This window comes from Raphanus sativus, chromosome 1 (genome assembly GCF_000801105.2).
Source record: "Raphanus sativus cultivar WK10039 chromosome 1, ASM80110v3, whole genome shotgun sequence".
NCBI lineage: Eukaryota > Viridiplantae > Streptophyta > Magnoliopsida > Brassicales > Brassicaceae > Raphanus > Raphanus sativus.
The window spans coordinates 8,602,365-8,630,228 of NC_079511.1; the positions used below are offsets into that span (position 1 = coordinate 8,602,365).

Consider the following 27,864-nt stretch of genomic DNA (forward strand, 5'->3'; position numbering starts at 1 on the left):
TTTAATGTGTTCGTCTCTATTACTGACATTGCTATTTTAAGATTCTTTACACACATTTGAATATATTAGGACCATCTCGTCGCGACAATACAAACAAACAAAATTTTAAATGAGATTGTCGTCTCTGTTTCACAACACAATTCTATAGTTCTATGCAAGATATTGCACACAATCAATTCAAAAATACATCAACTTTTCTTGTCAACACATGCCACACTCTTTAGGACGACCTTTGTGTAGAGTTTTTTGTATCTCTCATTTTGATCGCTTTTAAATTCTTATGTGCATATGTTTTCGGAATCTCAAAAATTGTAATAGAATTTTCAGCACTTATTTTTCCATGCATTTTTCAAAATTTTCATTCTAACCATTTTGCCACATACTATAATCATCAGATATTTATGATATTGGAATTCCATAAGTATTGAGAACATATTTATGTTTAGTGGATAAATATTCAATAAGTTTATTAAAAATAGTGAAACATGCAACAAGTTTATTACGAGTTTGGAGCCTCTATCAAATAAGTTTATTACGTTACATAGCCACAAATCTAGACGAGATGACCAGAAGCCTCTTCCAGCTCCGGCAAAGGATCAAGCCTCGCCGGGGAAACCGAAGGATCCTTCACAATCTGTCGAATCTCTGACTTTTCACCCCATAGACTATACTTTAAAAACGCAACCACGATCCCACCCACAAAACTCCTCATCTCACTCTTTTTGCGTTTCCCGTTCTTACACATACAACCCGCCATAAACCCGACAAAACCAGGCAAATTATCGTCCAACATATCCATATGTCCGTAATCCGCAGCCACAAAATGTCCCTTCGTAGGCTTACACTCATTATAAAACTCCACATGGTTCACTTCCGCTGGTGCGCATGGTGGCATCAGCATGTTACTCTTCGGTCCAAGACCCGTACCGATCACTGCAACCGGTATGTCCAGGTCGAAAGATTCCGGTTTGTAAGTTAAGATTTCCGGCTTGGTTCTCATGCATTTGCTGACTCCTGCAACTGGATCTATTCCTACAAGAGCTGAAAACTTGATGGATGGGTCTAGTGTTGTGGCATGGCCTAACGCAACCGCAAACGCGGTTTTACCACCGCGGCTATGGCCCACGAGTGCGGTGTACTTGCCATTAGCGTTTACCGGATTTGGGAGGTGAGCTTTGAGGTTTTTTGAGATCCAGTTTATCACTTTTCCAGCATCGTCCACTTCCACTTGCCCTCCTGGCGGCATAATCTTGCACAGCTGCAAGTCATACCCAAAAAAAAAAAAAGATTATTAACTGGCTAACTTATAAATTCATGTAAAATAAATAATTATTAATTTTATATCCGGTTTCTAAAAGTAGGCTATTGAAATCTATAGAGCTTATAAAATCAGCCATTTACGTAGACGTAATGTATTTTATATGATATGCATAACACCTAAAAACTGTAATACAAGTCAATATAATTTTAATATTTTTACTAATAAGAAAACACTAACTATATAACTAGTTCACAAAAAAAAAGATAACAGACTCAATTAGTTTCTTAGATAAACTTTAATTAATACTTTATACTATTAAAAAAAAACTATACATACCTGTGGGGCTACAACAATGTAGCCATGAGAAGCTACGTGGGTAATAACATCAGAGTAGAAGTAGTTACGAAGATAGAATCCATGGAAGAATAAGACGACGGGGTAAGTTCCGGCGACTGTTGGGGAGGTGATTATTACAGGCTTTGGAGGTGCGGTCAAATCGTTTGCCGACGGATCTGCGGGGATCACGGTTGTTGGAAGGCTGCCTTTCTCAAACTCCAAAGGAGTTGCCGCCGAGTAAAACGTCTCACTCTCCTCCTTCCCCGCCATTTGTATTATATTGGGAAAAGAGTGTGTTAAGACGTATGATTTATAGAAATGTTGATGAATGTCTCGAGGTGTCTCTAGTTGTTACTATATAGGAGAACTCCGAGAATAGTATGTGATTTTTTTTTTCTTATCCATTTTTCGTTCAGTGGTTCTTGGCTTCTCGTAGCAAAACTCAACATGTGATTCGAAGTATCTATGAATCCGACAAATGCAAAAAGAGCACGTGATTTTCATTGTTCCAATTGTTACAAGTTGGTTAGAAAATTAGTGTGCGTGATTTGATTGTTTTCTTGCCTAGACGCCATGCAAGGTCAAACTGCTTGCCCTACCAACCGCCTCCCTTGGTTTTGATCGACGGCCATCTCCGTCAACTATTTGAAACTGCTCGCAGCCGTTGGATCCCAATCTATGTGTTACACGTAGCATCTTCACATGCCTCTGTTTCAATCATTCGGAAGGAATCCTAGTTGGTCTGTTGAGTCCTTCGTTGCTGAATTTGTTATATATATATATATAGATTTTAGAATCACGGATAATTTCTCTCTTGTATATATTTGACATTTTAAATGTTGATTTGCCTTGAACTTATATAAAGTAGAAAAATCTAATCAGTTAGCATTGCATGTTATATATATCACGTGTTTTTTCAATAATCTGAAAAATCATTTGACCTTTAGCTAATAAAATACTGTAGCCTTCTTTAAATGGTGACGATAAAAATATGTAGAATTTATAATCGAGCACCAAAAGCTCCAGGTCCAAGTCTTTTATGAAATGGCACTTTGGTTCCATTAGCTCCAAGTGGAGTAGCCCCTTAGCCAGGGATGATATTTAAACGATGCCAAACGTTTCAGAAATGGCATCATCTATGGGAACTGATGCAAAATCTAATAATGGTAATTCTCACAGACTGATGCCATGCACTTTCTTGTCGTGATTCAGCAGTCTTGGCCGCCTGATCCGTGCTTAAAACGGGTTGTCCATCTTCTCGACAATGCTTTGTAGTCCCGACTTGTACGAAGGATGGAGCAATTTGACTCCTAGTTTATCCTTCATATGTTGGTTACTAACTCGTTTTTCGCCTCTCAGTGAACTCTGCTCCCGAGACTCATACAGAAACGGTTTCGTTTCGATCTTCCTTTTCCAACGTTTTTCAATCAACTCCAAGGCGTATTGGAACACCTCTTCTCTTGGTGCTGGATCATCATCGACGATGTTGTAGATCTCTCTGCCATAAAAAGGTCATATTTGATTTCACAAACAAACTGAACATGAAGTAGCATATACCTATACATGTATATGTATACCTCGATGATGGGTTTTCAATGGAAGCTTGAAGAGCTTGGCATATATCTTGAACATGGACTCTGGAGGTGAATCTACGGGACGCTCTTCTCAGTTGAGTTTCAGACAAATGCTCCCGCTTTAACAAAGTGTCAATCGCACTGCAGCAAGAAAACATTTCCTTTTTGAGAGTCAGTCTTTAAAAAACTAATTCCTTGGAGGCAATAAGAGGAAGAAGCAGAAGGTGTGAAAGACAACCTGCGACCAGGTCCATAGATACCACCAAGTCGAAGGACTTGAGTAGAAAGACCAAGATCACTCCCCAAGCTCAACCATCCTTCCTCTGCAGCTAGCCTTATCTTAGCTGACTGTGTTTTAGGATTAGGGGGATCACTACAAGATTGATTGATTTAGACTCATTATGACAAAAAAAAGAGCAGCAGTATGAGAAAAAAAAAAAAAAATGTACTCTTCAGTGACCCAAGCACCACCATAGTCTCCATAAACACCTACAAGAAATCAATCTTTAACCCAAATTAAAAAAAAAAACAAAGAAAAGAAGAAGAAGAAGAAAAGCAGGTTCTTTACATACTTGTTGAAGAGAGATAACAAAGCCATTGAAGATTTCCACTCGAGAGCTTCTCTCTGACAAGTTCTACATTCCGCAACATCTTTTGACCAAAACAAGATAAACTTTTGTCAGTTTAAGTCAGTTAAGGCAAAAAGAGATACGATAAAAAAAAAAGGCAGAGGAAAGAAAAGTAAAAACCGGATCACCAATGTCAGCTAGAGGTGGAATGGAAACGAGCAGGTGAGTGTAATCTTTCACTGTTTCTAGCAACCTCCATCTGATTATTTGGTTAACAAGTAAACCAAATTAAAAAAAATCAGATTCAGAGATTTACTACTACTACTACTACTAACATGGAGTAAAAGTGATGTGTTACTGAGGTGAATCAGCAGAAAATAGGTGAAGATCGATTCCTTTCTTCTCCCACTCTTTCTTCTTCGATTCACTCCTGCAAGTCCCTGAAACCAACCTGAACCACCACCAACAAGAGTGTGTGAAAAAGAGCTATAAATATCTGATTGATTATCAATTCATCATCATATGAAGAAGAGAGAAATTGATAGCATTACCAATCTGCTTCTTTGAGCTTTTCCGCGAAGAATCCTCCGACGAATCCCGTCCCGAGAATGAACATCCGGTTCCGGGACTCTGAATCCGGTGTACCGAATCGAGAGTCGCTGGTTGCTGATAACGGCCGGCAGAAGTTGATTCTGCTACGATTGGAGAAGTTTAGTGGTGTAGGATTGAAACGGAGAGGAATCTCCGGCGTCAACTGAAAAACCTCCATTGACATCGGAGGTGGACTCACGATGACACTTTATGCAGTCCCTGTTGAAAAAAAGAGAGGGGACTGAGCGCCGTTTCGTTTACAGAACGTCGAACAGCGCGTCGTTTCTATGATCCAGTAAATAATTATAGAATCAGAAAGCCAATCGAAAAGATCGTCTCTGACAAGATACGGGTCACATGTTATTGAATCGGCATTGTGTTGTTAGCACTTGAGTTATGAAAAAGAGCTCTCAAATCTTTCTAACATGTTAAATGAAATGGTGTTCACACTTTTGTAAGAGTATTTCTTTACACCACCACCTTGAACCATATACACACATCAATATCTCAATATTTGGGGGTTTATACACAAAAGAAACCTACATATCTGCTTTATATGCCCCCCACAGATATGGGTGGTGTGTATTATATATGCCTAAACTATAAAGTTGCAAAACAAGCACATTCCTTGCGCTTCAACAATCAATGCCCTCCTCTTGTTATCAAACAGCAAAGTCGTGCAAGTGATGGGCATTGGAGAATCTACTGTCTTGCTGGTTGTTCCCGCCAATGTTGTTGTAACGGTAATCCTCCTCCATAACATACCCTTGATAGTTGTTCAGTAGCGTCTCGTAATCCCCTGACCGGTTCACCTCTTGTTGTTTTGGCTCATCTGATGAGAAGCCAATGTTTGCTGTGTCTGCAGATGGATAAGCGGTGTTATTGTTATCTTCCGGTTGCTGCTGCGACGACGAGGAGTCTTCTTGGTTTGTGATGTTAGGTTCTTGAGAAGACTTGGAGATACGTAACTCAGACTCATCACTAAACTCTTGTTTATAAATATCTTCGATCATCGGTTTCCATAGACGAACTCTCGCGTTTATGAACCAATTAGCAACCTAAAAAAATTACATATCAGAGAAAGTAAGATGACTCAAAACAGAACACGAAAGTTACCAAAAAGTTCAGTTTTTTACCTGGTTTTTAGACAGTCCTGTCTGTTTTGCAAGCATCATTTTCTCAGAATCTTTCGGATATCTACAAATAAACGTTCTGTAATCTTTAAACTCAAAAAAAGGCTGTGACTTGCGAGAGAAGAAAAGAAAAAACACATACGGATGAAGGAAATGTTCGAAGAGCCAAGCGCGAAGAGCAGAGACAGAGTTCTCAGGGAGACCTCTCTGAGGCCTCCAGGACGGTCGAACCATTCCAATCTGTTGATGGAAAGCTCTCTGCTGTCTCAACCGTTGATCTAAGTACCTCAGCCTCGGTATCCTCTCTCCTCCTCCTCCTCCTTGCTGCTGCTGCTGCTCATCTAACGACAACTCTCCTCCTCCTTTCTCCCCAAGCTTCTCTCTGACGATCTGAATCTGCTCCTCTATCGTGTCCCGGAGAGAGCGGAAACTGCGAGAGATTTTGTTGAGAGCCACTGATGTGTAAGGCTTAGATGCTCCGAATCCTGCTACTATCTCGAACGATGAAGCTAATGCCTCCATTTGATGGTAGTACTGGTTGTATCTTTTATCTACCTGCAAACCATTATTATTACACAAACCAAAGCACTATTATAGCCAAAGCATATACTCAGAACTTAAGTTTTAAGAGATGTGAGTTGAGTTAGTTACCTCATCAACCATTGCCAGAAGCTTGTTCTTCTTGTTCTGAAGCTCTGTTGTAGACAACTCTCCACTTTCTGTATCCTTGGTGGAATCATTGTTAAAGTCTTGACCTTTCTTCTTCTTATTTCTCATCTCTTTCTTGACACTAACCATTTCTTCCAGCAAACTCTGAGCCGGTTTAAGATACCGAGAACGCAACACGCTGCTCATCATAAACCCTCCCGACGTTTCGTTGTACCGATAATTGTTGTAGAGTCCTGCAGCATAACCGGAGGAAGGATTAGATTGACACAACAACAGCAACGACGACATCATCTCTTTGCTCTTTTCCTCCTCCAAGTTAAACGGCGGCGTTTCTTTAACCGAGATTGAAGGATTATTCGGGGTGAAACCCAATTGGTGGTGGTGGTATTGCTGGTGGTGGTGAAACGAAGGAAGAGAGATTTGATTGCCGAGGGTTAGAGACAGTCCTTGACCGTCGTGAAAGCTTTGATCGCTGCTCGAAACGGTGCCGTTGAGATTCTGAAGACCCGTTACTACTCCGGTGGTTCCGGTGGTTGGTGGAATGAAAACCATCTCGTTTCGAACATGTTCGGAGGAGGAAGACGCTTCTTGTTGTTGTTGTTGATGGTTGAGAAAGATTGGTTCTTGCTGGTAATAATTGACATTACTTGAGTAATAAACCTCCATGGTTTTTTTTTTCGTTTATTTAACGGCCCTTTTGTTTTAGTGACTTTGCAGGAATTTTGTTACAGTGGACCATCTTTAGTTCAATGAGTTTGGTCGGAAAAGGAGTTCCTGCAAAAATAAAATAAAAGAGAGGAAGAGTGGTCTGAGATGAAGTTAAATCATCTTTTTGGTGCGAATTCTTAACAGTCTGGAAAGCAACAACATTTCTGAGGATTAAGGTCAAATTCTTGATAAAGCAAAAGGTTTTTTTTGGTCAGGAACAAAGAAACCCAGAAAACCTAATTCAGGATTTGTGTAAATCAAAGAGGAAAAATTGAATAAAATGCAGACTAAAAGAGGTTGTGTAGCTCAACTCAGTGACTCAAAAGCAGAGAAAAAGATCAATTATTACATACTTATAAAAAAAAGTAAAGTGTTTTTTCTCTTTTTTCTTTTGATGATTTCATCTTCATAGGAAATTTTTCTAAAAAGGAAGGTCGAAAATATGAAAAATATAAAGTAAAAAAAAAGAAAAATAAATACAGCGCAGATCAACAATCATAGAGAATCAAGAATCAAAAACTTGGACTAAAAGAGAAACTACCTGCACGAGAAAATGAGACTTTGAAAACCCTACAAAAAAAAAGAGAGAGATTGTTGTGATGAGTGTGGATGTGGCTGCTCTATCAGGAAACACAAAAGCGAAGGAGTTTCCAACAGTCCAAGACAAAAAGAAAAGACTTGAGACCCAATCCCGAGAGAGGAAAACAATTAATATTGGAAATTCCCAAATGAACAAAAAAAAAATTCAATCCACAAGAACAAAACCAATTCTCTTTTTTTTTTGATCATTGGTTTAAACAAACTCATATTCTTCATATTCTTATCATTGGGACATCTAGACACCAACCCAATTTTTAAATTCAAACTTTGCTATGCAATATATCAACAATAAAATAATGACACCACCGGAAATTTTTAAATTCAAACTTGGCTATGCAATATATCAACAATAAAATAATGACACTACCGGAATTTTTTGACAAACGCTACCTGTAATTTTTAATCTTTTCTGGTGGAAGTTTCTGTACCTTATGAGTCGAGTGTAAATTAATTAATTGATTCTTTTTGTGCCAGCCATTCCTATATAAACACGTGAGAACATATAAATCACTAATCGTCATTGGCCTGACGCATACCAGTGACTAAATACAAAAAGAAACAAAACGTTTGAAGGCAATAATGCAATGGTAATACCATATATTTTTTTTGAATTACACAGAGGTATCTTGGCCTCACAGAAATGGTCCAGACTAGTCACGTGTTGCCACATGTCGGTCTTCTATCCCTGGCGATGCCGAAATGTTAATTCCCCAGTGGCCAGAATTCGAACTCAGGTGGCAAAACTCACAGCTGTGAACTCTTTACCAACTGAGCTAGAAACCCCGGTTTAATACTATATATTAGTGAATAGTGTTTGATGTTAGTATATGAAAATAACATTATAAAATAAAAAAGGAAAAATCTAACTATATATTTAGAGGAATATACTAAACTGGTCTAAAGAAGAAGAGGATGAAAGAAAAAACAAAGGTGGGTGGGTTCAATTGAAGGATTAAATGACTTAACAACCAGTTGGTGAGTCCCTCCTTACTCTACTGTTATACCCAATTTTCTCTAAGTTTCTTGTCTTTTTCATATCTTTTTAGCTAGATATACACCTATATATATTTCAGTCTATTAGTATATGTTTCTATTTGCATATTCCGTAATGCATAAAATACGTAAATACTATTTTTATAGCTACACCAATGTGATGTATAAAAGGACAAATGTATAGTTTTTGAGAGAGATGATTCTATTGATTTTGTTCCCACGTGGATGTTGATTTATATTCAAAATATAATAGAGGCAGTTAGCTGATGAGGAAAGTATTAAATGTAATAAAAATCTGAGATGGTTGATTTCATTGGTTTTAAAATGTAACTAGATTTTTCACTTTTATGAAATATATTATTTGTTTGTAATTATTGAATTTATTTATTTTAATAAAATTTTCTTTATAATAAATTCGACACATAGAGTATCTCTGGTAAACTATGTATTTCTCTAGTTTTATTTTATTCGCTCTTCAATCAACATATTTATTTGGCTTGTTGTTAAAATAAGTGATTATAGACTTTAATCTCTGCACCTCCTCGGATGTATATTTAAAAAAATATGATGATATTTGTTTTTCATGTAATTATTAGGGTTTGGCAAAATGAATCCGAGGAACAGAATTGATACCAATCCGTAAATATAGTACCAAACCTGAACATAAATTGATTAAATATTCGAATTATTCAAAATTTAGTTAGTTAGAGAACCGAATCGGATCCGAACCGAAGTATTCGTGTACCTGAAATTATCTAAAAATAGATTTATATACTTATATATTAATTATTTTTATATTTAACGTATATAAAACATCAAGAATTATACTTTTAAATTAGTTTAAAATACTTGAAAATGTATATAGATAATCAAAAACAAATATCTAAAATAGTTAAAGTATACTCAAATCACCAAAAATACTTAAAATAATTATTGATTTCGTATCCAAAATTTTAAATCAAACCAATCACTACAAAAAAAACATTGTTTAGCATCATTTATTTTCTATTTTTGCATTACTTATAAATGATGTAAAAGAATTTTGCATCACTTAAATAAATGACTCTGAAAGTGGTGATGCAAATAATTTGTATCATTTTATTTGAAAATTGATGTGAAAAAACTAAATAATCACATCACTTATTATACATGATTCTAGTATGTATCAATTGTAGAAAAGTGATACTAACAATTACATCAGTTTTTAAAAGATGTTATATTAGCATCAGTTACAATAATTGATGTTAATTAATTATAATATTAATTAATAGTTAAATTAATATTAAAAATTAATAGTTTAATATTTATACTAGTTTAATTATTAACGTGATACAGTATTTCTATAAACAAAAATTGAAATAACTTTTTATTAATAATTTTTTTCCTGTGATGATACAAGCTAATGAAAAAAGAAAGAAACATGAAGATAAATTTACAGAGGAAAAAGAACTGTAAAATATATAAACAGAATTGGCTATGAAAGTTTCCTCAATCCAGGTTTTTCTTCTTTCTTTTCTTTTTGTTCTTTGTATCCATATTTCAATCTCGTTAGTGGCGTGGCGTGAAGACTTCCTGAGACTTCTATTCTTCTTCCGCACTTCAAATCAGTATTGTATATCCTCTTTAATCTCTGGACACTTCCAAAGATCTATATATAAGCCATAAACATAAAATCCTATAAGTTCATCATTTTCTCAAAACTTGACAAATTAAAGAAATAAGAAATATGAAAATAGTACCTCTCATAAACTTTCATATACTTCCTAAGAAGAAACCAAACCGGCATCATAATGAAAAGTTGTTCTGGACAAAAAAAACTTCGTACCATAGATTTTAAACTGACAAATATAAGAAATTGAAAGAGCAAGAGGAAGAGAAAAAGGAAGATGGAGATGTTGGTTATCGAGAAAAGAAGAATAAACGTTGTTCCTAAGTTGAAACAGTTATATGAAGAAGTTATAAAAAAAAAGAAACAGTTATATGAAGACATGACCAATCAAATAAAAGCAAAAAGAAAATTAAACAAACAAATATCCCTTAACGATCGTGATCTTTTTTTCTTTCTTTTTGTTGTTATGCTATTTTCTTAACGAGATTTGTTTTAGTGGTTACGATAGTGGTCCTTTTTTCTGGAATTTTATAATTTACGAGTTCATTGTTGTGATGTAATTATCTTTATATTAACTTAAATGTTTGATTTGACGCAAAATTAAATTAAAATAACATCATTTTTGTTAAACTGATGTTAAAGAAAAATATAGTTCAATAATTTTAGTTAGCGTCAATTTTTTGGCGAAATAAATTATGTATCAGTTTAGTAAGTGATGTCAACAAAAAAATATAAATGCATCACTTATTTAATTGATGTAACTTTATATTGTAGTATCAATTTTGGTAAATTGATACAAAGTACCAAAACAAATATCATTTTATTGAATTGATGCAAAATAAATTAATATTAATATCACTTATCATAACTGATGCTAATTTATATTTATTTGTCTCATTTATAAATAAGTGACTTAAAATAGAATCACTTAGTTAAGTGATGCAATTTAAGTGATTCAATTCATCTATTTTTTGTAGTGAATTGATATGTTAAGCTTAGGTATTCTGACATATGTTATTTAAATTTATAGGTAATATATTACTTTATTTATAGATTTTGAGAAATTTAAAATATATAGTGATTTAAAACTTTAAAAATAATTTAAATAGGTTATCCAAACTCAAACCCGCAAAGATCCGAATCAAACTCAAACAAAAATTTAGAGACATCCTAATAGGACTGAAATCTTTGACCTCGAAAACCCGAAACACAAACAGATCAGAACCAAACCCGTATGGATGTCTGAAAACCCATCCTTAGTCATTATTATATATCGTATAATTTCATCATATAATTAATCATATTTTATATGTACCATCATATAAGTAATCATATAATTAATAGTATTTAATACGTATCATCATATAAATAATTACATATATTATATTTTAAAAACTTAATATGAAATATAAAAACCATAATCTGAGTTGGTATTTCAAATTAGGCTTTGTATTGTATTTTTCTTATATATATATTGACAACATTCTTTTATAATGGACTTAATAACTTAAGCTCATTATTTTTTCTGTTTAATACTGCTATCTTTGTTTCCAAACAAAATTTTTTTTTTAAAAAGACTACAATCTATGTTTCCAAACACACCAAATTTTTTTAATACTCTTATCCAAGTAACCAAACAAAATGATTTTGTACTTGAGTTTTAATAAGATAGATGGTGTAATAAAATAATTATTATACTATATAACTATGATGAATTTTCTTAGAAGAGTATAATAATTTAAGATGAGGATAATGATTCATGAATCGGTTATGCTACTAGTACTAAATGGGGAAATGGTTTGCCCCAAAATAAAGAGTTATTCTTGGGTTCACCCCTAGAATGAACCTAGAGGTTCACCCAACCAATAAGAATCATTCATTTCACAATTGATATCTTTTAAATAAAGAAACAAAGTATTGTCAAGTTATATTATATTTAAAATAAATAAAATAAAAACAAATAAAAATAATAGTAGTTACAAAAAAAAATTTAAAATTTTTTTTTAACATTTTCAAAAGATAAAATAAACCCTAAACCCTAAATCATAAACCCTAAACCCTAAACCCTTGAGTATACGGTATACCTTAAACCCTTGGGTATATGCTAAACCCTTGGATAATCTTAAACTCTAAACCCTAAATTCAAGTATATGCAAAAGAAATTTAGATATTTTAACGCCGTCATCGAAATACTAAACCCTAAATCCTAAACTCTAAACTCTAAACTTTTGGGTAAATCCTAAACTCTTTTTAGGATTAAGGATTTGGTATTTTTAAGATTTAGTGTTTAATGTTTTTAATTTAAATTTTAGAGTTTAGGCTTAGTGTTTTGATGACGGATTTAAAATATTTTTAATTTTTTTCCATATATTACTATTTTATTTATTTTAAACATTTTTATTTTAAAAACATCATATAACTTGATAATATTTTATTTCCTTATTTAAAAGATATCAATTATGAAATGAGTGATTTCTATTTGTTGGATGAACCTCTAGGTTCATTCTAGGGGTGAACCCAATAACAAGTCCAAAATAAAATGGGGAAATGGTCTGAGCAAGAAACGAAGACTTTTAATTTGAAAAGAAAAGAAAAAAAAGTTATTAAGTTGTACCAGTTGTCAAACATCTAATAAATGGTATGGACATCCAACATCTTTATAACAGTAACACTAAACAGCCACAAGTTACGGCCGTGTGACAAAAAGTAAATGTCTTTAGTGCCACTGCCACATACAACGTTGGAAAATAAGACAATGGATCCACCACCCCTAAAAATCATGCTTTGTGAAATTTCAGCAAAACCAAACCAATAGCGAGAGGAAGAAAAAAAAACAGATGGGCCTTTTATGGATAACCAATAATATATCAGGTCTTCTAGGCCCATTATTAAGCAAAACCCGACATGTCCGAAGTATAAACAACAGGCAGTCCATTCGTATTACCTGAAAACGGCTTGAAGTTGGGGGCAGTGCTCCAACTTCTCACTACCAATTTCACACTCTCGATTTCTGTAGCTTTCCTTCATAGAGATCCTCGGAATCGCAGAGATGGATTGCAACTTTGGAAAACCCTAGGATCTGGTGAATCTAGTCGGAGAGAGACTAATGGGGAAACCATCGTCAACGAGTGTGTGGTTAACAATGCAGAAGAAGAAGAGATGGCCACTGATGATTCTGCTCGTTCTATCAGTATCAACCGTGGGAATGATTCTCGTCAGATCCGCTTTTGATTCCTGCAGTGTTAACGGAAACAGATGCGGAAGATTCGTCGTGGAGAAGGCAGGCAGCAGCAGCGGCGCGAAGATCCGATCATCGACAAATCCTCTGGATTTCATGAAATCGAAGCTCGTTTTACTCGTCTCTCACGAGCTCTCCCTCTCAGGTGACGATAATACAAGCTCCCTGAGTCTCGGGTCGAGCTCAAGTTTGTGTCTTTTCGAGTGATGAAGTTAGTTTTTCTGTGTGTGTGTTTTAGGTGGGCCTTTGCTGTTGATGGAGCTCGCGTTTTTGTTGAGAGGAGTTGGTGCTGAAGTTGTTTGGACTACGAATCAGAAACCAGTTGAAGCTGATGAGGTGGTTAATGTTTTGGAACGCAAGATGTTGGATCGAGGAGTGAAGGTTTGAGATTTAGCTACTCCTACAAGATTGTTCTTTTTTAATTTCTTATCGGAATTTAATCTTCTTGATTGGTTTAGGTTATCTCAGCAAAGAGTAAGAAAGCTATAGACACAGCTCTCAAGTCTGATTTGGTTGTTTTGAACACTGCTGTTACTGGGAAATGGCTTGATTCTGTACTCAAGGACAATGTTCCTCAAGTTCTTCCCAAGATCCTATGGTGGATTCATGAGATGAGAGGTCATTATTTCAAGGCGGATTTAGTTAAGCATCTCCCTTTTGTTGCCGGGGCGATGATTGATTCGCATGCAACAGCTGAATACTGGAAGAACAGAACTCATGATCGCTTAGGGTCTGTTTTCCTCTCTTTGCAACTTCTTGTTTTCAGTTTTGTTCTTTATCTCGGGTTTTAGCGTTAATGTGTCTACTTTTTGGACTGTTGTAACACAGGATTAAAATGCCTAAAACTTATGTCGTGCACCTAGGAAATAGCAAGGAGTTGATGGAAGTTGCTGAAGATAGTTTCGCCAAGAAAGTTCTACGTGAGCAAGTTCGAGAGTCTCTTGGAGTGCAGAGTGATGACATACTGTTTGGCATTATCAATAGTAAGCCGTCTATCACATTCTGCCTGATACTCAATTTCCTCAAGAATTTACTTAATTTGCTTTTTTACGGGTGATTATTTTATGGCAGGTGTGTCTAGAGGAAAGGGCCAAGATCTATTCCTCCGAGCCTTCCATGAAAGTCTACAAATTATCAAAGGGGCTAAAAAGCTTGAGGTACCAACAATGCATGCAGTGGTAGTAGGAAGCGACATGAGCGCACAGACGAAATTCGAGACAGAGCTACGCAGATTTGTTCAAGAGAAGCAACTTCAGAAAGTCGTCCACTTTGTCAACAAAACAATGAAAGTAGCACCATATCTAGCAGCCATTGACGTTCTTGTCCAAAACTCTCAAGCCAGAGGAGAATGCTTCGGTAGAATAACAATCGAAGCCATGGCCTTTAAGCTTCCTGTGCTCGGTACCGCAGCAGGAGGAACAATGGAGATTGTAGTGAACAGAACAACTGGTCTATTACACAACGCAGGTAAAGACGGTGTGTTACCTCTTGCCAGAAACATTGTGAAGCTGGCAACAAACGTGGAGATGAGGACGACAATGGGGAAGAAAGGGTATGAGAGGGTAAAAGAGATGTTTATGGAACATCATATGTCTCATCGAATAGCATCTGTGCTCAGAGAAGTGTTGCAACATGCAAAAGTTCACTCACGAACAACATAATAGTTATCATTAAACAGGATTTAGCATGTAAAATGCCAATGTTGTTACATTTTATTTTACACACACATCTTGTTTCTCTAGCGTTTTTTTCGTACTCATCTGTTTATAGTAACAACAATGTTATTTATCTGGAAAGGAAACTCAATGCGTTTAGGCGCATGTTTATTTTACTGCATACGAGGTTAGATATTTTTTTCTTGTTTTGTGCAGACAAGATTGTTCAGTACACCTTGAAACAGGAAGCTCTGTTGTATTGAGGCTTAGTGTTGTTGCCAAGCCAGTGCTGCATATGAACCCCAATGGCGTCCAAGTAAGCGCTGCTTCTTCCATGTAAACCCAACACTTTTCCTTCTGTTGCAGTTGAAGTGAAATAAGTTCCAGTCTCCTCACCGTAGGGACCGTACTTGCCACGGCTCGTGTAGAAACTCATAGACTTGACCACACTAGTATTGTCTGAGTTATTCAGTGGTCCGTAATACCCTGAAATGCAGGTGAGCGTCTCGTTTGGGTACTCGAGTTTAATCTGCAAGAGAGATTCAACATCAGCATGGTTGTGATGCATCAAAAAATACGAAAATGGTTTTATATATGAAAGATTTTTTGTTTACCCTGTGTGTGAAGACTCCATTGTTACCACCATGTTTAACCGACCAAACAGATTGTCCATTTCTATCGTACTCGACTTGTAACGAAGAGATAGCATCATTTCCTCTAGTTACAAATATCTGTTTGATCCCTGAATATACACCATCGTCCCATGGTTTACCTCCTTGGCCTCCCCACGGTCCAGGCCCGCTCGGTGTTGGTTCTTTGACGACTCCACGCTCAAACTGTGAAAATGATTTACACTCAACAAGTAAGCTGCTAATAGGGTGGTTAATCCTGAAACCCTATACACCAACCCATAATACAGTTGGTTATTCTACAAGTTACCTCTTCGCCACGGCCGTTTGCTGCAAGTACTAGCTTATTAGCCCATGGGGAATTTTCGATTACAGCAACGCCAGAGCTATTATGGGGAACAATTGCATTGTGAGGAGATGGCTTGAGGGGACTTATCTTGCAATCCATAACATGAACACCAATTGCATCAAGAAACAAACCCTCTCTTCCAATGAATCCAACAACTTTACCATCATCCGTTTTATGAGTAAAAGAAGGTCCTTGTTCTTCTCCAAAAGGTCCATGCTTTCCTTTGTTTGTGTGAAATGTAAGTGACTTTATCACATTAGGTCCCATGTAGATCAAAGGTCCATATGTTCCCGTTACATGTGTTAAAATCTCTGATGGGTAATCAAATACAATCTGCAAAATGTTTTCAAACAAAAAAAAAACAGAGAGAATGTGATATATGGTGTAATTAAAATGTTTAAACAAACTTTAAAAGAAATTTTGAATTCACACACCTTTTCATGTTTGAATCCTCCCCTGCCACCATGCTTGCTTCCCCATACAGCTTGTCCTCTAGAATCATAACACACCTTCATGGACACAATCCCGACACTGCGTGACAAATTGATTTGTCTAATACCGGTATAAATCCCATCGTCAAATATGATTCCACCGGCTCCACCCCATGGTCCATATGATTTTACACCACCTCCAGCTTTTGGCTGCACTTTTGGCTGCACCTTCTCAGTATCTGTCACCACCTGATAAAAACAAATTCGATGCTCTTTTTGGTAAACAAAAACCGGGTAAAAATTCGAAAGGCCTGAAATGTATTAACATAAAAGTCTTGAAATCACCTTATGTTTGGTGATCTCAGCACCTGTGTGTTCTCGGGGTTGATGAGAAGGCAAAGTTGAATCTTTCTTCTTGAGTGCAACAAATATGTCAAAGTTTTGACCAACACTTCCTTGAATCACTGAATATTCGAAATCCTTGTCACCACTGTGGACATTTTGATGTGCGTGCATGACAATTTTCGACGAGGGATTATCCTCTTTAGGAATTTGTTGAAGATGAACACCAATAGCATCCAAATAGGAACCAGCTTTCCCATGGAACCCAGTAACCTTCGACTCTGATTTTGGCAATGAGAAACATGTACCTGACTCAACACCAAACGGTCCATACTTTTTGCGGTTACTCTCAAAGGTAAGCGACCGAACGCATACATGTCCCCAGATGTCATAGCTGCCATAGGTTCCATGTACTGAGGTCAAATACTCATGCGGGTAATCAAGTATGACCTTAAACCAAACGAAAACGGGTGATCAAATTTATGAAAACTATAGAGGATTAGTTTAGGGAAAGTGTCTCTTTGTTTTTACCTTTTCAAACTTCGAGCCTCCGTTTCCTCCATGTTTTTCAGACCAAAACGAGCTTCCATTCTTGTCATACTCAACTTGGATGGAGTCTATACTAGAGCCATGCGCTATAACTATTTGCCTTACTGTGGTGAACGTTCCATCATCCCATGCATGACCACCTTGGCCTCCCCATGGCCCAACTGATGCAGGCTTCCCTTGAACACTCTGCAGCAACAACTTCAAGTTAATCTCACATAGTCATAACTGCAATATGAGGTTTTCAAGGTGCAAAATCATATACATAAAAATAAAAAGGTAAACAAAAGATGTTGCTAATACCATCCTCAAGACTCAGATGATCTCAAAAGACTCAAAGCAAGAGTAAGAAGCTCGAGTGAAGAGATAGTTGACTCCTGCAACACATAGCTTAGGCATCTGATGGGAATTTATGATGGAAGAAAAGGTTACGTTTGTGGTTGGGCATTTTCTGGAATATATTAAATCAAGTTGCGGAATACACGTCACTACAAGCAACTCATTCGCGTTTCCACTTTCAAGGGAAGTCATGGAAGGAAAACGGAATCCTATTCTGAAAGAATCCTATCTTCCAGGATAACAAAAACATGCACTATTGAACCATTCCTAAATAGGTAAGGTTCCCTATCTGGTGCCCATATTAGTATCAAAATGACTTCAAGACACCACTGGAGTTAAGGAGCCTTCAATCTTCAACCAAAATTTACTCAAGCTATGCTACTAACTCAGTAATCTCTTCAACTGCAAAAACATATACGAGTAAGAATATACATTACTTGGTTATGTGATTAAAACCACTGATTAAATCAAGTTAAACAGTACCTTAGTGCCTGGCTAATCACTCTACCAATAATCTTTACAGGAACAATCCCCATTCTTAAAGTGGTGCAAGCATCTAGTGTCCTCCAACAATATTTTACAGCTGTGTCTTTTAGAGATGTACTTTGCAGTATTATGGCAATCCCGGCACATCCTAAGATTTTTCAAGATCCTAATCGTCTTAGGTGCACGCGATGGGGAAATTAGACCAAAAGCCATGGCAAACTTTTCGCTGTGGATTCCACAAGTTTCTTCCCTTCCTTCTTCCTCAATCAGAAGTTCTCCATTGTATTGATCATTTCTATCATCCATCCTACACAACTTTTCCACCCATGGATACAGCACATCAGTACATAGTTTAGACTGATCGCCTGTCGTGAATGTATGAACTAAATTTCTAACTTCAATCCAGCTCTGTCCAATAGGTTTCTTCAGCAGCTTTTCTTTCCTTGGTTTCTTTCCTTCTAGAGATCTCCCAAGTCTTGCACCTAAGGCATAGATCTGGGATACCAGATTTTCAGTGGGCGGGGTTTCAGGTTCCAAGGAGAACAAGTGCTCTGCTGCATGGATTGCCGAGTCAATATCACCGTGAATTCTGCAGGCGGTTAAGAAGCTTTCCCAGATAGGTGGCTCTGATTGAACATTCATCTCCTGGATAAACTGCAGTGCTTCTTCGAGTCTATTGGATCGTCCGTACAAAGATACCATAGCACAACAATGTTCCAGAGCAGGAATAATATGGTAATCATTCGCTATGCTGGAGAATACTTTCTTTCCCTCGTCTACATTTCCCATTAGACCGTGTGCAAGGATGATACTCGAAAGAGTTCCCCTATTTGGCTTAATCTCCTCTGTCTTCATTTGATCAAAAAGATCAAGCGCTGGACCATAGCTACCGTGTAAAACGTAACCTCCAATCAACGAGTTCCAAGTTATGATGTCTTTCGTTTTCATACCCTTGAATATCGTTCTTGCGTATCCTATATCCCCTGACTTGGCATAAGTATCAATTAAAGCGTTTTTAACAGCATGAACAGCATCTAGGTTTCTCCGCAGTACACAGCCGTGTATCTCTCTTACCATTCTGGCCCCAAGAAGATTAGCGCAAGCAGGCAAAAGACTCAGTATGGTAACTGAATTTGGCATGAAACGAGAGAACTGCATTTTCCTAAAAAGTTCCAAGGCCTCGTCTTTCTTTCCGTTTTGTATATAACCCGCAATGATTAGGTTCCATGAAGCAGTGCTCCGCTGAACTTTCCCATCTTTTTCCATCCTCTGAAACAGATCCATAGCCTCACCCTCGTCTCCGTTCTGAATATATCCCGAGATCATCGTGTTCCATGTGATGATATTTGGTTTTACATTTTCCTCCTGCATCCTCATAAACAATTCATAAGCCTTCCCACAATATTCTGCTTGGCAGTAACCTGTTATCATTGAGTTCCAAGTATACACATCCTTATTCTTTATCGAATCAAAAACTTTCCTGGCTTCTTCAAGCTTCCCACACTTCGAATACATATCTACCAGAGAATTCCCCACAAGCAGATCATCCATAAACCCCATCTTGACAGCGATAGAGTGAACTTCTGATCCCAAGTTCAGAATCTTCAAACACGAACAAGCAGACACAGCACTCATAATAGTGACTCCATTAGGCACCACACCCGCTAAAAACATCTTCCTAAACGTATCCAACGCCTGATATCTCTTCCCGTTATGTATCAACCCCGAAATCATAGCTGTCCAGGTAAACACGTCGGCAGTGACACCAAAATTCTCCATCTTCTGCATCAAATCCATCGCGGCGTCGCATTTTCCCAGCTGGTTGTAACCTCCAATCAGTATGTTCCAAGTAACAAGCCCCGGGGAGATCCCTTCTTTCTCCATCTCCTCGACCAAATCAACAGCTTCTTCATGTTTACCGTTTTGGCAGTAAGCTAACAGCACAGAGTTCCAAGCAACCACATCTCTCTCCTCCATGCGTCTAAAGAACTTCGTAGCTAAACCCAACTCACCACACTTCGCATACACCGCCAAAATCGAGTTGCTAACACGGAGACAAGAAGTCATCCCGAGTTTAACAACCACCGAATGAACCAGCTTCCCGGTCTCAACATCACCACAGTTCGCACACCCTTGCAGTATCTTGGGAAACAAGAAATCATCAGGCAGAACTCCATCCTCCATCATCATAACAAAGAGCTTAGAGACTTCTCTCCAGCGATGCTCCCTCGAGTAAGCACCGATCATAGCGGACCAAGTGTAGAGGTTTCTCTCACGCATTGAATCGAACACCTTGCGCGCATCGGCCAAACACCCGCATTTCGCGTACATGCTCAGCAGCTTTGTCTCCACGAAGACGTCGGGCTGGGGGAGGAACAGACCGAAGCGAGCGTGGAGGATACGGCCGAGGTGGACGGAGCCGGAATCGATGCAGGATTCGAGGAGGTTGAGGTAAGTGCTTCGTTTCATCTTCATCTTGGTTGTTCCTCCTTGCTGGAACATGGAGTCTAGAGCTTTCTCGGCTTCGAGGAGGGTTCCGTTTCTACAGAGGTAGTCGAGTTGATCCTCGGGGGTGATGGTGTTTGGTTGTTGTTTCTTTTTGGTGAAAGACAGAGACTTTTTCCTGGATTTTGTTGGATGGGTTTCTGGTGAAGTCTCTACCTTTGTCGGAATCTGATAGTTCAAACAAGTTTTGGGGAATGATGGTATGAATAGCTTCTCCATTCTTCTTCCTCCTCCTCCGTCTTCTCTTTGGGTTTTCTGCGAAAGTTTACAGATATTACATACACTGTAGGCTCGGCGAGAAGAAGAAGAAGATAAGGAAGAAGGATTTAGAACCCTGGTAAGTGGGAATCCTTCGGCTACAAATATGATACGAAACGTTTGGTGATAAGAATTTCAACTTGCAATTAGATTTAGACACGTGTCTTATGACTGCTCTCACAATTCAGAATTTTTCTACAGCTTTGTAATAAATTCTGCGGTTTCAGTCATTCGAGTAAAGCAAACGAATCTGGTTCTCCTCGGTTTTATAGTATTGTCTTTTGGACCGAAAAACTTTTTGTACAGTGACTGTTACTATAGTTTTGAGTTTGAGCCAAATCTATCTAGCTTTACATCAAAAAAAGGGAAGAGACTTATCTAAGCGAGAAATTTCTATGGCCTTCCCATAATACGGAGTCCTCTCTTGTTCTCATGCTGGGAGATGCAATTTCACGACTTGCTTATCTATGGGTTCAATCATGCATGTTGCTTAGTTATGCTTTTCACCAAATCTTATCCCCCATTTCGCTCCACTCCAAATAGCGTACGTGTAAAAGTCTGAAAAAGAATAACTCAAATCTTGCGGTCTTTGTTGATCAGCAAGGAACCTAACTCTATTTTCTCATTCATGTATGTAATGACTTGATAGTAACTTTTCTACGTGAGGTTTTACCACACTTCCTCAAAAAATCCACATTGATAGAACAAACGATCTCCAGTTAAAAATCTGTTCTGGATAGCAATCCATACAGTGAAATAGTACTTTGGAGTATTGGAAACCAAACTCCACGAGACCATGAAATCTGTGGCTGCATCGCTGGCGAAAGCTTCCATGTTTCTTTTGAGGTAAAGGCCAATAGTCTGACTTCGTCTCCCTGACGCAATCCTCTGGACTGGAGCTTCTTATCTTCTCTCCTTCACGCCGTTGAGAGAGAGAGAAAGAGAGAGTAACATCAACTATTACAATGTTAAATTATCCGGCGGCAATGTCAAATTATCCGGCGGCCAACAGGAATAGCTAGAACTACGGGTTTACCACATTGAAGTTATCCCTCAAGTGTCACTAACCAAGACCCGTTGGTTAAACAAAATCCGCATCCATGGAGAATCAAACACAGATAAATCATCTCTGTAGCTCAAACACGTTCACTATTATCACGACGTTTAGTTTGTTTGTAAGATGAAAAGCAGATCCGGTAAGTAAACGCCAGTAACCAAATAACAAAAAGCATGGTCTTAGTTATGTATAATATTGTTGCAGACTCGAAAGAGTCAGAGATCACTTAACTTCGACATTATTCATCTGCATCTACAATCTCCATGCGAAACTTAAAATAAAACTAACTGGAACTTATTGTCTCATAACCGAAATTAAGCAGTGGCAACACCAGTATGCTTGGCTATTGTGGCATGAAGATCTTCCTTCCTTGCACCAACGAGCTTCTCCACAACATTTCCGTCTTTGATGAACACAAAGGTCGGCATTGCCTCCACACCAAACTCTTGCGCTACACTCTGTTTAAAACAGCACAAGGGTGGGTTACAATAACATGTGCCGTTGGGTGTACGTAATAACTAATTATAAGTGCAAACAAAAGATTGGTGTTGACCTGCAGTTCGTCGACGTCCACCTTGAAGAAGATGGCACTTGACATGAACTTCTTGGCCAAATCGGCGAAAACTGGAGCAATCATGCGGCATGGTGGACACCATGAAGCAGTGAAATCTATCACAATCTGCAAAAGAAAAAAATGAAAACAATTACAAAATACTAAATCATCTAAAGCTTTGTAATGTTTTTAACATAAGGATGACTCTGATCTGCAATAATGCGAAATGAAGAACACAAGACCAAAGAAAAAAAAATAGATCGGTTGGTTACATACATGACACTTAAAACATTTTAAAAAAACGAAGATTTTCAATGATGTATCGTTTCCATGGCAGATCGATCGATTTATGTTTGACACATCCTTCAATCAATCCGTTTATTTCACTCAACGGAAACCAAAATTTAAACCCTAACAGATACCCTAATCAACCAATCGCACGCATGAAATGAAATAAAAACGAAAACATAAATACCAAAATCAAACAATACAGAATTGCATGATACCAGCTTGTTGGTTTGTTTGGCTGTATCGAGCTGCACGGCCCATACATCATTCGCGTGGCAACCGATCACTTGTCCCTCTTCTGCCGCCATTTCTTCTCTAATCTGACAAAGTTGAGCAAACCTAAAATTCTCAAACACTCCAAGCGAGCTAGCTTATAAAAAGAGGAAACTATGTTGACAGAATTACCCCTGTGTATTATACTATTACGAAATGGCATCCAGCTGGGCCGTGGGCTCGCTGAAGCCTCATGCACGTAGACACGATAGGAAAATTGTCGATGAAGAAGAGGTCTCCAGTGTCCCAAGTTCGAACTCTCTCTTCCACTCATATTTAAAAATCAAACGTGGTCACACGAACGAACTAAAAGTCTAAAACTATCAGATAAGATTTTTACTTTTTTTTCTTCAACAGATAATAATTTAATTTTAAATAAAGAAAATCATTAAATATTAATCTCTTCCTTTGTGGCTCACCACACAACACAACTGACCTCTTCACCCTCTAATGGCGATTCCAAGCTCACTCTCATACTCCACCATCAAATCCACGCCGCCGTATCTTCCCGCCTTCCACAACCAACCCTCAACTCTCCCGCCTAATTACCTACGCACCACCAACACCACCACCACCAACCGTCGATTCTCTAAGCTAACCTCCTTCCGATGCTCATCCTCCTCCTTCTCCGAGAAGCACCACAACAACGCCAACAACCCATCCAAATCCGACGACCTAGTCGAGCTCCCTCTCTTCCCTCTCCCGCTCGTCCTCTTCCCCGGCGCCACCATCCCGCTCCAGATCTTCGAGTACCGCTACCGCGTCATGATGCAGACCCTCCTCCAGTCCGATCTCCGATTCGGCGTCGTCTACTCCGACGCCGCCTCGGGCTCCGCGGCGGGGGTGGGATGCGTCGGGGAGATCGTCAAGCACGAGCGCCTCGTCGACGACAGGTTCTTCCTCATCTGCAAGGGCCAGGAGCGGTTCCGCGTCGCGGATCTCGTCCGCACGAAGCCTTACCTCGTCGCGAGGGTGACGTGGCTGGAGGATCGGCCGTCCGGGGAGGAGAATAATAATCTCGAGGAGCTGGCGGGGGAGGTGGAGGTTCTGATGAAGGAGGTGATTCGGTTGTCGAACAGGTTGAACGGGAAGAAGGAGGAGGAGGAGGAGGAGAAGGCGAGGGATCTGAGGAAGAATCAGTTCCCGACTCCGTTCTCGTTCTTCGTGGGGAGCACGTTCGAAGGGGCGCCGATGGAGCAGCAGGCGTTGCTGGAGCTTGAGGACACGGCGGCTAGGTTGAAGAGAGAGAGGGAGACGCTGAGGAATACGCTTAATTACTTGACTGCTGCTTCTGCTGTCAAAGATGTCTTCCCGTCGACTTAGTTTGGTCTATCTTTCAGTGTTTGAAGTTTATTGGATACACTATATTTGATCAATGTGTATAAGTTGCAGAAGCGTTAGTTACTCTAGATGGTGGAAGATGTTTTATAGGATCGTTATAGTTTGGGTTGGTCAAGAAATGTGTTTTGCTTGATTGCCTCTATGATCAAAGAATAGTCTAGTGATGCAAGTTGAAGTTCTTAATACCAAATCGTTGCTTCTTGAGTTGGCTTAATCGGAGTTTCAATACCAAATCCCTGTGTGCCTCTTTATAATTATAGGACCATATAGTTGGATGAAGTAGAGGGTTTTTACTTGGTTTATTGTCTCTGTGATCAAAGACTAGTCTAGTGATGTAAGTAAGTTTTTCAATACCAATCCTTGCTTCTCGAGTTTGCATTTTCATTAAAAGGCCTGTAAATTGCTATTTGGAGAAGTTAGCTTCATCAAAGTTTCAATAACCTAATTGTGTTTTAGTATTAAAACTGGTACACCTATGATGATGATTTGAGGAACATGTAGAAAATTGGTATAGGTGATGGTTGGGGACAGAGCTGAAATATATAATCCATAAAGGCTAGTGGTTGTTACTTTGACTTTGTGAATCTGTTGACACAGGTTAGGTAATGTTACTTATACATATACCTCTATACTACTTTGTCTGCCTCTGTTTTTACTTTGTCAAGCCATAAGCTTTAAAAGTTAACAGTTCTTATTGATTGTGATGTCAAGTGGCGTTATTTGAATAAGGGTCCAATGTGGTTGTGAGCTTTTATGTTATGGGGCGTATAGTTTCTAGTCATCAATATTGAAGGGATAGATTAGAGTCTAGTGTAGAGCGACGTAGAAACAGTGTGGGGACATTTTATGGTGAAACGCTGCTAATTCGTTCAAGGAGATTGCGTGTCATCCATTTGTGGACTCAGGATTCTAAGTAAAATGCCAAAAGAGCACCAATTGAATTGTCTCTCTGTTCATCTCCCTTGTTCAAAATCTCTCGGATATGCATTTGGCCGTAGAATGATTACTGTTTGCATTGAAGAACATTGAATCTGTGTTCTAAATTGGCAAAGTAGTTACTGCGTACAAGTAATGGCATTATGGCAGTGTAAAACATAACCTTTGTGTGGGATTAATGACTAACTAGATCTGGCTCTGCACAACCGTGCGAATTTTTATTTTTATTTTTATGTTTTTATTTAATTATTTATATATTTTTTCAAATACAATAAATTGTATAGTTTCTCTGTTATAAAACAGTTTTATAGGTGAAGTTGTTAGATATGTTGAGTATATAAGATGTGATATTTTAATGATACCAAAATGTTAGTTAGATTTAAATGAAAATTTATTTTCTAGTAATAGTTCATTTACTTAAAAATCATTTACTTCTCTTCTCTTTTAATATACTCTCTCTCTCTTTTTTAAAAGATAGTCTTTTTATTGTTTTCACACATTAAGAAAACATATTAAATCACTATAATAAATTTATTATTTTTTGTAATTTTTAATTTTCAACAATTTTTAGCCAATAATAGAATAATCCAATAAAACCAATTAATTTTCTTAAAATTTACAATTTTTTCATAGAAAATATAAAACAATCATCTTTTAAAAACAATTTTTATTTTCAGAACAATCATTTTTTAGGAATAGAGGAAGTAATAGATTATTTCATTCATATGATATGAGTTTAACTTATCGCAGTGATATTATTAAGTTATAAGTTACCATTAAGTATGCAAATATAATTGGGTTTAACTTGGGCAAATCATATCCGTGTGGCCTTCTCCTTGTCCTCTGTCCTGCCGGTTTGTCGTGGACTAGTAACTGAATGCTGATGTTTGAAGCAACGCAGAAAATATCTAAACAAGCACGCGTAGACAAGAGTTCACGTGATTGACTATTACGCCGCCAAGAAGACTTATCTTCCGTGTATATATAAAAATCACTTTCTTCTTCCATCATCATCCAGTCAAAAAATATCACAAACACACAAACACACATATCGTATCTCCGACAATCAGTTCCAAACCATGGCTCAGCATCAACCAATCTTTCAGACAAAGCCAGAAGGTAATAATACTAATCTACTAATGTCATTCTCTTCTACAAACAATTTGATTCTAATTTCTCTCTTTTACAGAACATTCTGTGCAGATTCCCGTCAGCATCGAGCGTGATTCAACCACGCTCACAAACCCAAACCGGAAACCAAACCACTGGCCGACCATTCTCCTCTCAACCATTTTCGTCATCATAGGCCAATCCATAGCCATACTCCTCGAAAACTTATACTACGAACAAATCAACCGAAGCGTGTACAACAAACACGGCCAAAGCGACGGCGTTTGGACTCAAGCTCTCCTCCAAACCGTAGGATTCCCTCTCCTCCTCCTCCCTTTCATCATCCTCCTCACCACCAAGAAACACAACAACAACAACAACCCTCCCATAACCTCCGACCAGTTCCACTACAAATCCTTAGCAGTAATCTACATCTGCATCGGAATCCTCATGTCGGCTCAAGGGAGACTCTCCGCCATGGGAAAGCTCGACATACCATTTTTTTTCTTCGTCCTCATCTCCTTAGCGCAGCTCTTCTTCACTCCCATCTTCGCACGTTTCATCAACAAGATCAAGTTCAACAGATGGGTCGTAATCTCCTTGGTTCTGGCCATCGGCGCCGGAGCCGCCAACTTCACATCCACGTTCGGCGGCGAGCCAGACCGTAGGGAGGACTTTCACGTAAGAGGCGCATGGGCTGCTCTGTTCGCCGCCGTCTGCTTCTCTCTCCTCCTCTGCAACATCCAAAACGTCTTCGACAGCTACATCTTCAAACGCACGGAACCAACCACTAGAAAACCGAGCTTCGCGTCCGTTTTCGAAGTCATAGTCTTCTCCTCTCTAGTCGCCACGCTCATCTCCGCGGTGGGTCTTCTCATCGCCGGGGAACAGCACGGTCTGGAGAGAGAGATGAACGGTTTCCCGAAGGGGAAAGGCGCGTACGTGATGGTTATGGTGGGACAAGCCGTTTCGTGGCAGCTGTACTGGGTCGGGATCGTGGGGCTCGTCTTCTCTGTCTCGAGCGTGTTGTCGAATGTGATCAACGTCGTTACGTGGCCGCTCGTGTCGTTGCTTGTTGTCATCTTCTTTAACTTCAAGAACTTCACGAGGGAAGGCGATGATGAGTTCTATACTCTCAAAGGTTGCGCTTTGATTCCTGCCGCGTTAAGCGTCGCCGCTTATTTCTTTGGGCTTCACAAAGAGAATCGTCGTAGTGCGTATTAAGTTTTTTTTTTTAATTTTTCCTTGATTTGTTTGTAAATTAAGTAATCACTAGATTTTGATCCGCGCTTAAAAGCGTGAGTTTCTTTTTAAAATTAAATAAACTATTTTAAATAAATTTATGTATAAAATAGTGTATAGGTCTAGGCATATTTATATGGAACCGTCAATCGAATCATATCAAACTGAAATACACGAAATCAAAATTGAAATTAATTTCATAAATCACCGATCATATCCTATCTTAGGACCCAGAAAACTGAA

The 27,864-nt window shown here is 38.2% G+C and overlaps 9 protein-coding genes across 10 annotated transcripts; 3 read left to right on the top strand and 6 right to left on the bottom strand.

The window, feature by feature from the left end:
* Positions 1 to 456: 456 nt before the first annotated feature.
* LOC108840190 (chlorophyllase-1) lies at positions 457 to 2,015 on the bottom strand. Its single transcript, XM_018613025.2, has 2 exons — positions 1,598 to 2,015; positions 457 to 1,258 (listed from the first exon to the last, which is right to left on the bottom strand). The coding sequence occupies exons 1-2, from the start codon at positions 1,865 to 1,867 to the stop codon at positions 554 to 556; spliced, it is 975 nt and encodes a 324-aa protein (XP_018468527.2). The 5' UTR covers positions 1,868 to 2,015; the 3' UTR covers positions 457 to 553.
* A 564-nt stretch (positions 2,016 to 2,579) lies between these two features.
* Positions 2,580 to 4,524, bottom strand: LOC108838067 (uncharacterized). Its single transcript, XM_018611049.2, has 8 exons — positions 4,292 to 4,524; positions 4,099 to 4,191; positions 3,921 to 3,999; positions 3,744 to 3,822; positions 3,621 to 3,660; positions 3,410 to 3,544; positions 3,175 to 3,312; positions 2,580 to 3,095 (listed from the first exon to the last, which is right to left on the bottom strand). The coding sequence occupies exons 1-8, from the start codon at positions 4,513 to 4,515 to the stop codon at positions 2,834 to 2,836; spliced, it is 1,050 nt and encodes a 349-aa protein (XP_018466551.2). The 5' UTR covers positions 4,516 to 4,524; the 3' UTR covers positions 2,580 to 2,833.
* Positions 4,525 to 4,759: 235 nt separating this feature from the next.
* Positions 4,760 to 7,576, bottom strand: LOC108861268 (BEL1-like homeodomain protein 10). Of its 2 annotated transcripts, XM_018635105.2 has the most exons (5): positions 7,383 to 7,576; positions 6,116 to 6,907; positions 5,607 to 6,019; positions 5,468 to 5,528; positions 4,760 to 5,389 (listed from the first exon to the last, which is right to left on the bottom strand). In XM_018635105.2, the coding sequence occupies exons 2-5, from the start codon at positions 6,797 to 6,799 to the stop codon at positions 4,994 to 4,996; spliced, it is 1,554 nt and encodes a 517-aa protein (XP_018490607.1). In that variant the 5' UTR covers positions 6,800 to 6,907; positions 7,383 to 7,576; the 3' UTR covers positions 4,760 to 4,993. The 2 variants fall into 2 exon arrangements, with proteins under 2 accessions (XP_018490607.1, XP_056865343.1); XM_057009363.1 differs by lacking the exon at positions 7,383 to 7,576 and having other exon boundaries at positions 6,116 to 7,190.
* A 5,425-nt stretch (positions 7,577 to 13,001) lies between these two features.
* LOC108862325 (uncharacterized) lies at positions 13,002 to 15,117 on the top strand. The gene is made up of 5 exons (XM_018636422.2): positions 13,002 to 13,426; positions 13,520 to 13,662; positions 13,740 to 14,011; positions 14,110 to 14,264; positions 14,353 to 15,117. Exons 1-5 carry the CDS (start codon positions 13,150 to 13,152, stop codon positions 14,940 to 14,942), a joined length of 1,437 nt encoding a protein of 478 aa, XP_018491924.2. The 5' UTR covers positions 13,002 to 13,149; the 3' UTR covers positions 14,943 to 15,117.
* Positions 14,928 to 17,678, bottom strand: LOC108862307 (jacalin-related lectin 3). The gene is made up of 7 exons (XM_018636400.2): positions 17,537 to 17,678; positions 17,219 to 17,422; positions 16,691 to 17,137; positions 16,349 to 16,594; positions 15,876 to 16,247; positions 15,551 to 15,772; positions 14,928 to 15,465 (listed from the first exon to the last, which is right to left on the bottom strand). The coding sequence occupies exons 1-7, from the start codon at positions 17,537 to 17,539 to the stop codon at positions 15,163 to 15,165; spliced, it is 1,797 nt and encodes a 598-aa protein (XP_018491902.2). The 5' UTR covers positions 17,540 to 17,678; the 3' UTR covers positions 14,928 to 15,162.
* A 155-nt stretch (positions 17,679 to 17,833) lies between these two features.
* Positions 17,834 to 20,911, bottom strand: LOC108862299 (pentatricopeptide repeat-containing protein At1g19720). Its single transcript, XM_018636389.2, has 2 exons — positions 18,056 to 20,911; positions 17,834 to 17,974 (listed from the first exon to the last, which is right to left on the bottom strand). The coding sequence occupies exon 1, from the start codon at positions 20,780 to 20,782 to the stop codon at positions 18,077 to 18,079; it is 2,706 nt and encodes a 901-aa protein (XP_018491891.2). The 5' UTR covers positions 20,783 to 20,911; the 3' UTR covers positions 17,834 to 17,974; positions 18,056 to 18,076.
* Positions 20,912 to 22,040: 1,129 nt separating this feature from the next.
* Positions 22,041 to 23,097, bottom strand: LOC108846025 (thioredoxin H-type 2). Its single transcript, XM_018619574.2, has 3 exons — positions 22,938 to 23,097; positions 22,432 to 22,557; positions 22,041 to 22,336 (listed from the first exon to the last, which is right to left on the bottom strand). The coding sequence occupies exons 1-3, from the start codon at positions 23,025 to 23,027 to the stop codon at positions 22,193 to 22,195; spliced, it is 360 nt and encodes a 119-aa protein (XP_018475076.2). The 5' UTR covers positions 23,028 to 23,097; the 3' UTR covers positions 22,041 to 22,192.
* A 297-nt stretch (positions 23,098 to 23,394) lies between these two features.
* Positions 23,395 to 24,547, top strand: LOC108845169 (uncharacterized). Its single transcript, XM_018618646.2, has one exon. The coding sequence runs from the start codon at positions 23,443 to 23,445 to the stop codon at positions 24,313 to 24,315; it is 873 nt and encodes a 290-aa protein (XP_018474148.1). The 5' UTR covers positions 23,395 to 23,442; the 3' UTR covers positions 24,316 to 24,547.
* A 1,688-nt stretch (positions 24,548 to 26,235) lies between these two features.
* Positions 26,236 to 27,643, top strand: LOC108840365 (purine permease 14). Its single transcript, XM_018613230.2, has 2 exons — positions 26,236 to 26,388; positions 26,459 to 27,643. Exons 1-2 carry the CDS (start codon positions 26,349 to 26,351, stop codon positions 27,601 to 27,603), a joined length of 1,185 nt encoding a protein of 394 aa, XP_018468732.2. The 5' UTR covers positions 26,236 to 26,348; the 3' UTR covers positions 27,604 to 27,643.
* The last annotated feature ends 221 nt before the right edge of the window (positions 27,644 to 27,864 follow it).